This window comes from Chinchilla lanigera, unplaced genomic scaffold (assembly GCF_000276665.1).
Source record: "Chinchilla lanigera isolate Chin_1 unplaced genomic scaffold, ChiLan1.0 scaffold00025, whole genome shotgun sequence".
Classification (NCBI taxonomy): domain Eukaryota; kingdom Metazoa; phylum Chordata; class Mammalia; order Rodentia; family Chinchillidae; genus Chinchilla; species Chinchilla lanigera.
This window is the reverse complement of record NW_004955426.1, coordinates 20,959,805-20,972,558: the sequence shown is the minus strand read 5'-3', so window position 1 is coordinate 20,972,558 and position 12,754 is coordinate 20,959,805. Positions and strand designations below refer to the sequence as shown.

General features: G+C 36.9%; 1 protein-coding gene across 2 annotated transcripts in view; it reads left to right on the top strand.

The window, feature by feature from the left end:
• The first annotated feature begins 187 nt into the window (after positions 1–187).
• Lmbrd2 (LMBR1 domain containing 2) overlaps positions 188–12,754 on the top strand; it is a 44,049-nt gene continuing 31,482 nt past the window's right edge. For both annotated transcript variants that reach the window (XM_005386204.2, XM_005386205.2), the window contains exons 1-4: positions 188–370; positions 6,927–7,163; positions 7,424–7,521; positions 9,610–9,705. In XM_005386204.2, coding sequence (XP_005386261.1) covers positions 6,990–7,163; positions 7,424–7,521; positions 9,610–9,705 — 368 coding nt within the window. In that variant the 5' untranslated portion in view covers positions 188–370; positions 6,927–6,989. The remainder of the gene's footprint in view (positions 371–6,926; positions 7,164–7,423; positions 7,522–9,609; positions 9,706–12,754) is intronic.

Here is a 12,754-nt window from a genome sequence, read left to right as displayed (position 1 = left end):
TCTCCCTACGGCCGATGTCTGCTCCTGTAGCCTGCTGGGAATTGTAGTTCCTATACTGTTTTGCAGTCCGACAGGCTCGCTCCCACTTCCGGCACAAGCAGCTCTGCCCGCCTACCAGATACCCACAATTCCCCGCGGTGCGGGGCCAGCCGGCGAGCGGGGGAGGCGGGGAGGCGGAAGTGGGCGGGGCTCCGATTGACTGGGAAATGTCAGCTGCTTGACGGGACGGGTTTTCCTTTCTTGGGAGCCCAGAGGCCTTCTGGTGACCGCCACCGCCGTCTCCCCTGAGTGTGGGTCTCAGACCCTGGACGGCTGTAACAGACGGGGAGCTTACCGGCCCCTTCCAGACGCTGTCTGGCGAGATCAGACGGTGAGTCCCAGGGGGGCGCGTGTGAGGCGCGTTGGGGTCGGGGTCCCGGCGGAGCGCAGACGGAGGTGGAGGGGAGTGCGGGGGAGTGAGCGGCCGCCGCGAGGCCCACCCCTGGCTTCAGCCTTCCGGTCAGGTGAGAGGCTGCGAACCTGGAGGATCACACCTGCCAGTGCCTTTGCCAGAAAGCTTCTTCCACTGGGGAGAGGCCGCTCTTAGGGCTTCGTCGGTGAACGGGAGCCTTCCCCCCTCTGTAACACTGGCACGACAACGAGGCACTTCTCACAAGCTTGAAGGGAGGATCAAATGAGATACTGGGCGTGAAAGCCTGGTGTAAAGTAAAGCGCAGTTCCAACGAGAAACGGTGGTTTAATTTTAGAGGAGCTGGAGACCACAGTGGCTCCTGCGTGCGGTAGGAAAGCTTCATATCCTCCTGCATGCTAGCAAAGGAATAAATAAGATGACTGTATGTTTGCAAAGGGCTTTACCAGGCAAGCAAGAGGCCACCAGCAATGCCATTTGGATGTACTGGCTCAAGCGACTGTGTCCGTTTGCTCGGCCCCCTAAAAGCAAGCTGCATTTAGCTATCTCTGATTGGAAGAGGTTGTGGGCGGTTAGGGTAGGGAGCATTGCATATTCCAGGCACAGATGACCGTGCGAAATCCACCGTGCAAAGTGTACACCTGTGACCGTGGGAAAACGGTGTGAGAGCGAAGGAGATCAAACTCTAACCCTAGTAGAAGTGAAGAGTCATAATGTTCAAAAGTAAGCAGGCCTGCTCCATCACAGACATTAATTCAGTATGCTATGTGATATACTCTCAGGTTTCTTTGAAACAAACTTAATTCACTGTACACTGAAATTAAATCTCCCTTGCCCAGGTGTGTGCTTCTTGAAAGCTTAGTGGCTTGAAAAGTAACTACCGCTTGACAGAGGAAGGAAATCTGAACCTTTCGTTTGCTCTTGAAAGTAATGATTGGTGTAAAGAGATCTGTTAATAAATTGATTTTAATTGAAATGAGGCTAAGAATACTAGGCTGAGTTTAAGATTCATTAAACTAATGTTAATTTATGGAAGATATTTTAAAATGCAACCCCACTATATATGCATTCAGTAGTAGTCTTATTTTTGAAAATTGAATAAGACAAGGGGAATTCTGTTTACATAGAAGAGCAATGTGCTTTTTACCTTAGTTCCATCATAGCATGAAGTAAATTTTAAAACTCTTTAGTTTTTTTTGTCTTACATTATTTAGCTCAGCAGGACAAAAAGATGAGGACATCTGCTAATCAAATTTCAAATTTCTCATCTGCTAATCACATTTCAAATTTCAGTCATTTTCATTGGTTAGTCTTAAAGCAGATTTTTCTCTTCAATTTAGTGCTCTGTGATAGATGGGACAAGGAAAAGAAAGTCCTAATTTGCTGTACGTTTTCTACTTCTGTCATGTAGATTATAGTCGTGTATTTAGCCTGTATCAAGTAGTGGCGGTATTACATGTAAAGTGAGAAGTTTAATTCTATATTAAACACGACTTTCTTTGCATTGGTTGGTTTGCCAACTCAACTCTTAAATGGCTTTAAAAGCTATATGACTTTTTCTCATTTTAAATGAGAGGGAGAGTTCCTTTGGTACTCTATATCCTAAACTGAACTTTTTATATATGAAACCTTAAATATGAGAAACTTTTTATATATGAAACCTTAAATATGAGAGTAATGATTGTTTAGAAGACTTAAATTTGACTTTTTATTATTCACTTCTACTTCTGGTTCTTTTTGTTTTTTATTACTAAGATCTTGAGTTGTCTCCTAGTTTTTAATCTATGATTTTTATTTTATTATTTACTTTGTCCCTATTTTGTCAAATATTTGAGTAAAGAAAATTATGTAAGTTAATGAGTCTAAGGAATCATTAGGGTCTCACTGGAAATTTTTCAGTTTAGAAATGTTTGGTTGTAATTCAACTTTTGTTAGGTTTTTGTTTGTGTTTTCATCAGTTGCTACCAGTTCTTGCTCTCTATCTCTCTCTTTTTGAACATTGGAATCCCTCAAATTCTAAAATTCTCTTAACCTCTTGAAGGTTTCCTGAAAGAACTATTATCAGCCATAAGATACTCAGGAAAGAGAACTCCAAGTCAGGAACTTTAACAAGCTGATTATAAAACTGTTATAAAGGCATTTGAAAATAATATTGAATAATATCTTGATGATTAGAAAAAGACTAAGTTGGTTTTTAAATGTTTAAAATTTTGGATCTGATATTTTGAAGGTATAATATATCTACCTACACACCAGGCACTAAGATTTGATAGAAGGAATTGACATTTTGATTTTTTCAGTAAAATAAACTTTTCACTGCTGTAGTGTTAATGCCATCCTTTGATAGCTGGAGCACCCAGCCCCGGTGGTTCTTTTTTTTTTTTTTTTTTTTTTTTCACTTTCTGTATGAGAATTGAACCTGGGGCCTCACACAGGCTAGGCAGATGCTTTACCACTAAGCTGTATACCCAATCTTTTTAAACCTAAATTATATTAAATTTTATTTTGAGACAGGGTCTTGATTAACCCAGCATGACAGTTAATCTTGATCATCAAATTGATTGGCCTGAAAAGTGCCTAGGAAATCAGTAAAGCATACTTCTGGGTCAGCCATGGGGTATGACTTTAGGGACTAAATCTGGTCTCTGGTCCCATGCTTTTGGGCTCTTCTCCTGCTTCTTGCTTCCCAGATGCCCTGAGTTGAGCAGCTTTCATATCTCATGCCTTTCTACCATGATGTCTTTACTTTGGTGCCAACTGACCATGAACTGAAACCTTGGAAACCGTGAACGAATGTAACCTTCTTCTCCTTTAAGTTGCAGGTGTCAGGTATTTTGTGCCAGCAACAGGAAAGGTAACCAGTACACTAAGGCTGGCCTCAAACTTGAAATCCTCCTGCCTCAGCCTCCTGAGTAACTGGGATCATATTGTAGTAAAGAGATAATTTCTACTTTCTTCTTTGTGCTTTCTTCTATATATAATTTTAATAGTTAATCTATATTACTGGTTGTCACATTGTAGTAAAGAGATAATTTCCACCATTCTGGCTTCCCTGTCTGTTGTAGTTACCTGGAACTGAATTTTGATTTGCCTCTAAATTTTAGTATCATCTTTGCTTTCTCCCTAAACATATTATTTTAATATTTGAAGAGTAATATAAGTCAACTGTTGTGGTCAGAGACATATTTTTGCTTTTGTCTTTGAAAATTTTTGTAAAGCTACAAATGATCATAGTTCAGCAAATAGCCTATGATAGTCTGTGTTTTAATAATGTGCCTAGAAAAATGACATTGTCTTTCTATATGCCATTAGTGTGTTAGGTATACCTTCTTGACATGGTTCTGAGATATGTTGTGTTTCTTCAAAACAAACATGAAGGGATGCTTGGGCAACCTTGCAGACTGAGGAAGATAATCCTAATTTGTTGAGAGATGCATAGGAAGCAATTTTTATGAACGTATATAACTTTCTCATGTAGCAGTGATGGTTGGCATAGACTATTGGAACCACAGAGAACGAGAAGTGAAAAACAGCTGCTTTCTAGTTACAGTTTTTTTTTAAGGAGGCAGGGAACAGACCATTTAAGGATAAAGGTATGTTGGGATACCATTGAGGCAACTAGATACTTTCTAGAAGTGTATCTATGAAGGCAGCAGTGATAAGCACCCAGCATTTATTGAAGACCTACTCTGCCTGAGACTCCTACTTTGTGTATACTTTATTTGATTATAGCAAGCTATCTAAGGTGGTTTCCTCCTTTAACAGCCTACATTGCATAAAAGTTACTACATAATTATGAAATAGAGTTTGGATTTGGAGCCTAGGTTTGCTAAGACATAATATTTTTAAAGTTATAATTTTAGGCATTTAACATCTGGTAAAACTTTTCATTTTCTTTGGATTTTACTTTCATATTACTATACTGATGTGAAAATGATTTTAAGATTGCAAAGTAATATAGATTAACTATTAAAATTACATATAGAAGAAAGCACAAAGAAGAAAGTAGAAATTATCTCTTTACTACAATGTGACAACCATTGTGATATGTATCTGTATCTGTATATGTACATATATATGATCTCCTTTCTCCTAGGTTGGGAAAAACCGATGATCTTCTTTAATCATTGTCTGCAATACAGTGTTACTGTTGGGTAGTGTTTGACTCAGGCATAGATCCCAGCTCCATCAAGCATGGCTAGAACAGCAGGATTAGTAAATTATGAAATCCTTAGCTGTTTTTCTCAAAAAGTCAACGGGCAGCAATGGGATAGGACTGTTTAGTACAAACATTTAAGTTCTGTGTTTTCAGACTTTTTTTTTGTGGTACCAAGAATCGAACTCAGAACCTTGCACTTGCCAGGCTGGCACTGTGCCACTGAGCTATATTCCTGGCCCTGTGTTTTTAGATTTAAATAATGCTATAGTAAAAAGTAATATTGTAGATAAATTTTTATTCCCATTTTGGCATTTCTTGAAAAAAAGGTATTTGTTGAGGAATTGCTAGGACAAAGAATATATACTCTCTGAAAGATTTTCTATATATGTTGACAAAATGCTGCCCTTGTAGCAGTGAATTATTTAATAAGCTAGGCTTGAGTTGTTCAGCCTTTATTTTTGTTAAATTTCAATTGAAAACTTTTTAATAAATTATAATTTAATTTCTAAGTAACCAAATCAGAGAATAAAATACCCCTAAATTTCCACAGAAAAATTTTCAGTTGAAATAACCAGGACAGGGTACAGAATTTCCAAAGAATCTTAGAAGGTGCTTTTCTGTGCTGTAACAATTGCTGTTTTGAATTTAGGTAGAAATTCGAAGATAGGCTTTAAAATGGTTACTTTCTCATTTCAGGTTAAGGAAACGCTAATTTTTATCTCCCATTTCATAAAATGAGTAGGTGTCACCTGTTTCATAAGAAGAAAACATTCTGTTAAAAGAAGTAGATGATGAAGTAAACAGACTAATACACAAGGATGTGCTCCCCTTATCTCTGGAACCAGTACATGTGATTAGGGTATCCAGGGGGGATCTACTGCTAAGATTAGGCAGCCTTAGCAAATTAAGATCCTAGAAATTAAAGATTCTTCTCCAGAGAGGAATGCAAACCTATTGCCACCTTGTGAGACTCTAAAGAAAATTTAATTGTGCCATAATAGAGTATATTTAAATTTATATAGGCAATATTTCTACATGATATATCATAAACAAAAACCATGTTTAATATACTATTTTATATTGTTCAGTTTCTTTCCATTCCTTTGTATATTTTCATTTTTCTTAAAAAATCACCAAATGAAACCCTTTCATTACTATCTGTTCCATTATCCTGCTACATTTTTTCAGATACCCTTTAACACTATTAAAATATTCAAGTTTTCATTCTTTTTATAGCTAGTTTTCACTGGCAATGTTTGTCAATTTGAAGGATTTTATTGATCTTTATTTTGTTTGGTTATATTATGATCTTAAATCTCAATGTTGAGCTATTAATTACTTATTTATAGCCAAACAAAATGTCTTACACTGACTACACAAGTTGCATATTGCCTTCAGTTAGTAATGATAAATTATTTTTCTTCGTACAGTAATATCAAATAAACCATTTGCTGATGTCTGTATCATCAACATTTTTAATTAAGAATATTTTTAAATGTATGGTTATTGAATAGTTATTTTCACATATAAAAATGCATAAAGTGTCTAAAGAAAATGAGATGTATGTAGATAAGTGGAAAGTGGTAAGTATGTCTGTGAAACAGTAAAAAATAAGGTTTCTTTTGGAGACAAGATCCCACTGTGTAGTTCAGGCTGGCCTTAAACTGGCTACAGTCCTTTTGCCTCAGCTTCCTGAGTGCTAGGATTATAGGCATGTGCCACTACAGCAGCAAAAATAAGTATATTAAGTCCTGAAAGTTGGGTTAGAAAACATTAACATAAAAGGAAAATATTTTTTCAAACAAAAGAAAGGTTAAATTATGGGCTACCCATATTTTAGAAAACTTTTATTTTGCTAAATATCTAATTCCTAGGATCTTAATTTGCTAAAGATTGCCTAAATATATAGTTTCCTAGGGTAGTATCTTATAAAATATTTTGTTAGGATTTAGAACATTGAGAAACTCCAGATGACATTGTATTGGAACTGTTCACATCTGGTATTAAGAATGTCTTAATTTGTAATATTTTAAGAACTAGCATGACTTTTGTTAGAATAACTTTTTCTGAAGGTACAATGTGAATTTTTTCTTTTTTTTTTTTTCTGGGAATCGAACTTAGGACCTTGCACTTGCCAAGCAGGCGCTTATGCCACTGACCTATATCCCTGGCCAATGTGAAATTTTTAAGATGGATTTTAAATAGTACGATATAAGGACTTGACACTAGGAATTATTCTTTTCATTTTATTGTCAGTCCAATGTAAAGCATGACAGTTTCCCCATTATTAATAAACATTTAGAAAATTTCCACATGGTTGTTTCCTGTGCTGGTAATACATTTTTTGTTTGTTTTCAGTGAACAGCTATGGTTCAGAACTGTACATGAATAACCTCAGTGACTCAGAGCGAATATTCAATAATGAGTGGTGCAGCTTTGGGACTTGAGATTGTTTTTGTCTTTTTTCTGGCTTTATTTCTACTTCATCGATATGGAGACTTCAAGAAACAGCATAGACTTGTAATTGTTGGTACATTGCTTGCTTGGTATCTCTGCTTTCTTATTGTCTTCATACTGCCTCTGGATGTTAGTACGGTAAGAGATGACACTGATTTTCACAGTTTAAGAAGCAATTATAATTACACAGTTTGTTTGCAGTACATTCTATCCTAATAAGCTAAATTATATCAGGTTATGGGTTATGCATGTAGTTTGAATTTAAATATTATTTTAGGAATTTGATCATTAAACAGCATAACCAGGAAGATAACTTTAGGTAGGTAGATTTATAAACCCCAATATCTCTTAAAAACTTAATAACTTTTGATTCTAATTTTAAACTGTGGTTGCTTTAGACAATATACAACCGGTGCAGGCATGCTGCTGCAAATTCAAGCCCTCCAGAGAATAACAACAGTACAGGATCATATGCAACTATTACCCCAGTTCCCAGGTATTTTACTCTTTGTATTTTTATTAATTTTTGTAGCTTAATGCTGTAGGAAGAAAACTGTTTAAAACTTTTTATCACCCATATTTTTTATATTTATAAAAATTGATCTCTACTGATCCTTCTACTTTCATCCTTTACCAGTATTCTTTTTAGTATGTCATCTTCAATTTAAATCTAAACTAAATATTTGTCGATGCACAGTAGATGAAAAACTGCACAGTAGTGAAAAACTTAAAGGAGATGTCATGTTTTAGCCTGACTTTTCCATTTCCAAGTGTCAGACTTCCAGAACTTTTATTTCCCCTCAGCCTCAGTCTCATATCTAAAAAAGTGCAACATGAACATTCCTGGGTTCCAACATCATAAATACATAAATTAAGGATCATGCAGTGTTTTTCCCCCTAATTTACAAGGTTGTTATGAAGAATAAGGGGGTTATTCTGTATGTAGGGTATTCCTTTTGTATGGCATATCCCTTAAAACCATTAGTGTTTTAAGTCAAGAGTGAGTACAATTCAATTTGTCACAAGGTAATATTGAATTCATATCTGTCTTGGTTACGTTTCTCTCATTGCTAAGACAAAATACCTGACACCCCAAATTAAGGCAGGAAAGGTTTGTTTTGCTCATAGTCTGTGGATGTTTCAGCCCTTAATCAGCTGGCTCCAAGGCAGAGTGGCATGGCACAGGGGCAATAGCTCAAGGTAGTGCAAGACAGCAAAAGCCACAAGAGCAAAAGAGGGCAGAGCAAGCCTCTTTTCCTCCCTTATATTGTAAGCAGGCTACCCCCGCTAGGGCAGGTGTAGCGCTCACACAACCTCTGCCCTCTTCTTGGACCCTGCTGAGTCACTTAGTTAAACTTCTAAACTTCTCAAGTTGACATGATGAACAACATTCTATGGCCGTAAGGGCACGTCCTCTACACCCCAGGATGTAGAATTGCTGAGTTACCTAGTTAAGCTTCTAGATTTCCCAAGTTGACACAGTGTATCAACCATTACAACATCAAATTTCCAGGTAAAAAAACTAATCTGTGTTAATACAAAGTTTTACCAGTGCTTTAAGTAGTGTGTGTTTCTTTATGCAGCTTTAAAAAAAAAAAAAATCTAAATTGAATAAATTTAAACTGTAGTTGTTACTCCTCTTTGAAGCACCAGTAGAAACTGTTTGTTGATCAGTTGAAATTATAGGATGTTGTTAAAAACTTGGATTAAAAGATATCCTTGCACCTAAAAGATATCCTTGCACCTTGCACCTTATGTGGAGGAATCTATGGTCAGAGACTCATCAGAAAATTCAAACACAGTTGTGTATTGATACTGGTATGCATCTCCATAAAAGCTATACTATAGTGACAAATTTAATTAGTACTCTAATTTCTAGAAGTTAATCCCCTAATATCATCTCTTCTCCAACCCCATTTCTATATAACACTAAAACAAAGTAAAACATCTTGGGAGGCTGAGACAGGAGGGTCATAAGTTCAAGGCCAACTTGAACTACAGAGCTAGTTCAAGGTCAGCCTGAGCTACATAATGAGATTCTGTTTGAAAAAACCAAAACCAAAAAAAAAACCTTAACCAACTCCACAAATAGGGTGAGTATGTACTTTAAGACTAATCATAGAGATTTGACTTGATAACATTTACTTTTAAAGACTGTTGCATCGTTAGTCTATTATTTTTACTCTATGACTGAAAATACACTGAAAGTTGAAGACTAAATGGTATTTCTCTTTAGAACAAATTGTTTTATTCTCTTTGTGTGTGTGTTTTGTTGTTGTTGTTTTGACTTTTTGAGACAGGGTTTCACTATGGAGCCAAGGCTGGCCTTGAACACACTGCGATCCTCCTGCCTCAACCTCCCAAGTACTAGGATTATAGGTGCACACCACCATGCCTAGTTTGTGTGTGTGTGTTTTTAGTTTAAGAGTCAGCTTTGAATTTTAAATTTTCTATGAAGTATTATGAGACAAAGTCAGTAATTTTTAATCTGATTAAATGAACTGTGCTACACATAAATTAATAGTATAATTCATTTAAGTAATAATTACTTATGATTAATTGGCTTTAAATTTTTATTAAACAGACAACATCCATGTTTTAAGCCATGGAGTTACATTCCTGATGGAATCATGCCAATTTTCTGGAGGGTAGTATATTGGACATCACAATTTTTAACATGGTAAGTGACAGTGAAGGATAAATTTTTTTAAATTTTGGCTAAAATAAGAAAAGGGGATTTTTTTTTTTCCATTGAACCTTTGTATTTTGGAATTCATTTTCCTCCTTAAATTGTTATCTTCTCCCTTTCTGCTGGTTCAAATCTCCTTTTATTAAAAAGGAAGGGAAGGAGGAAGGATGGGGAAAAGAAAAGAAAAACAAAAACAAAAAATAGAAAACAAAAAAAACCCAAAAAATTTTCCTTGTCACTCTTTTTTTCCAGTTATTGTTCTCTCTCTTGATCCAAAATCCAGTCCTCTTCTAGTCACGTTTTTATAGGAAATGACCTTGCCAATGTCATCATTATTCTCTGTTTTTTTTCTGCCTTCTTCGCCAACCTTTTGAACTCCCTTCATGGAGTCTTAAGTTTGATCATCTTGTTGTCTGACTCTTCGTGAACAGTTATAATTAGAGCCATAGTTTCATTGGCCAATAATGCATCCCAAATCTTTCTGGAGACCCATTACAACTTCGTCTTTCTGCTTTCTCTGCTGGTTCCAAAGACACATTTACCCACTGCCTACTGAACATTTCTGAGATGCAGCTAAGCTGTCAATCTGGGCTGATTTTTTTTTTTTTTTTTTTTTTGTGGTGCTGGGGATCAAACCCAGGGCCTTCTGCCTGCAAGGCAAGAGCTCTACCACTGAGCTATATCCCCAGCCCTGGGCTGAATACTGTAAAAGGAAAAATTACACAACAGAGTAGATTCATGTCCCTGTAAATTCATTCTCTCATTCTCTTCTGGGCCCTCAAAATTGCCTGTTTCCTTTTTTGTTTCATTAATCTGTTTCCTGCTTATTTCCTTCATCAGACACCTCCCATCACTGAAAATTTCTATCCTTTTTGTGGCTCTCTCTGCCCCCCACTAAAGTCACCTTCACTCTTAGCATATGACTTTACTCTCTATCTCACAGTGAAAGTAGAAATCATCAGATCAATATTCTTTCAGTTTCTCACCAACAAATTACTTTACTACCCATTGTTTCTCACTTCCCATCGAAGGATGGAAGAATTATTTTTGTAAAGCTGCTCCCCCAGCCAAGGATACAGCTCAGCGGCATAAGTGCTTGCCTGGCAAGCCTGAGGTCATGAGTTCGATTCCTGGTACCAAAAAAAAAAAAGCTGCTCCCTCTTCCTAAATTGAGGACATAACTCCTTCAGCTCTTGTCACCTACTTACAGCTTTTAGTTTTGACAAAGTAATTCCTTCATCCTTTAAAACAAACTAGCAAGCAAACAAAAAAAACTCTCAACCCAGATTCCCTTCCAACCTCTATCATGTTGATTTTCCTACAGTTAAATTTTTTGGAGACTTTAAAAAATTGAATTATACATTTCTACTGAAAAATCCACAGGTTGTGTTTAGTTTGACTCTTTTTTTAATGATACTGGAGATTGAACCCAGGGATTTGCACATACTAGGCAGATGCTATACCACTGAGCTACATCACTAGTTCTTTTATTTATGAGAAAGCGTTTTGCCAGGTTGCACAGGCTGGCATCAAAGTCCTGAACCCCTCCCTTGGCCTCCTAAGTAGCTGAGATTATGGGTATGTGCTACTGTACCCAGCTACTTAAATTTTTTCAGTGTGAATGTGCCCATTCTCCAACACTCAGGACAACACTCAGTTAATGTAGGACATTAACGATGTCCTCAGAAGCCTTCCTCCTGCTCCTTTCTTGTCATCTCCAGTCCCCAAAGACAACCAGGGCTCTGACTTCCATCACCATAAGTTAATTTTGCTTGATTGTGACTTAATAAACGTGGAGTTGTATGACACGTACTTTTGCTCTCTCTCTTCTTTGCTTATACGTTTGAAAGATTTACTTGTTATATGCATCAGTATTCTTTTTATTTTCTACAAGATTTCCATTTTATGTATATGTAATAGTTTATCCTACCCAGGTACACTTCTTAAATGAACTGTACATTTGGTGTCTTATTTGCTTACTTATTCCTCAACCCATAGTAGCTGTTCTTTCTATATCCGTGCCTCCACGCATACATACTAGTTCTTAGTTTACTTGAACTCTTGGCAGCATTTGAATCTATTGGTTTCTCTTTCCAGTTTTAAACACTTCCTTCTAGTATCTCTTCCATTTACTCATTGTGTTTTTTCCTTGCTCCTTTGCTGTACTCTGGTCTTCTTCACTGGCTGCTTTTTCTCCTGTTTCTCTACCTCTCTCATAAAAGTTGGTGTTTCTCAAAAGTCAAAGTTCTTTGCCTTCTTCATTCCACATATTCCACATTCCACACATTCACCTTTCCAGAGCTCATCTACTGATACTATTTTTGTACTGTTTATGTGGCTGATGACTCCAGAATCTGTCTTTCTAGTCTTTCTAAAACTCAGCAGCTGGCTGGCCAACTACCTTCCCCCATTGCAGCTCCTGTTGGATATCTCTTAAGTCAAAGCACTAGAGTTTACAATCAATCCCTCCTGTTTCTTTTTCTTTTTTCGATAGCAGCTCACTATGTGGCTATGTGGCCCAGGTTGGCCTTGAACTCACTGTGTAGCCCAGGCTGGCCTTGACTCATGATCCTTTTACCTCAGCTTCCCAGGTGCTGGGATTTGGGATTGGAGGACTGCTCCATCATGCTTGGCTCTCCACATCCCCCGTGTCTCTCATCACCACCTTCCTTACCCTCCCCACTAGTTCCAGTGTCGTTCCTGTTCAGTCCTTCTGAAATTTGATCATATGTCCTTTTTATTAAAATAAAGTTTCCTCATTCTTTCAATGCAGACCAGATTCTTCATAGGCCTTTAAAGGCATATTTTTAGACTTACCTGAAATCTCTCACACTGTTGTACATTGCTGATCCTTGTGGCCTTCTATGCCCCAAGCATATTCATTGCTTTTTCCTGCCTGGGGACTTTGTTTCCCCCAAATGTAATATTATAAAATATACAATTGATTATAGTTTATGGTTTATTCACTGTTAACACATAATTATTAATGAGAATTATCCATTAAAATTGAGGTTCATATATTTCTGGCATTTTGAATTAT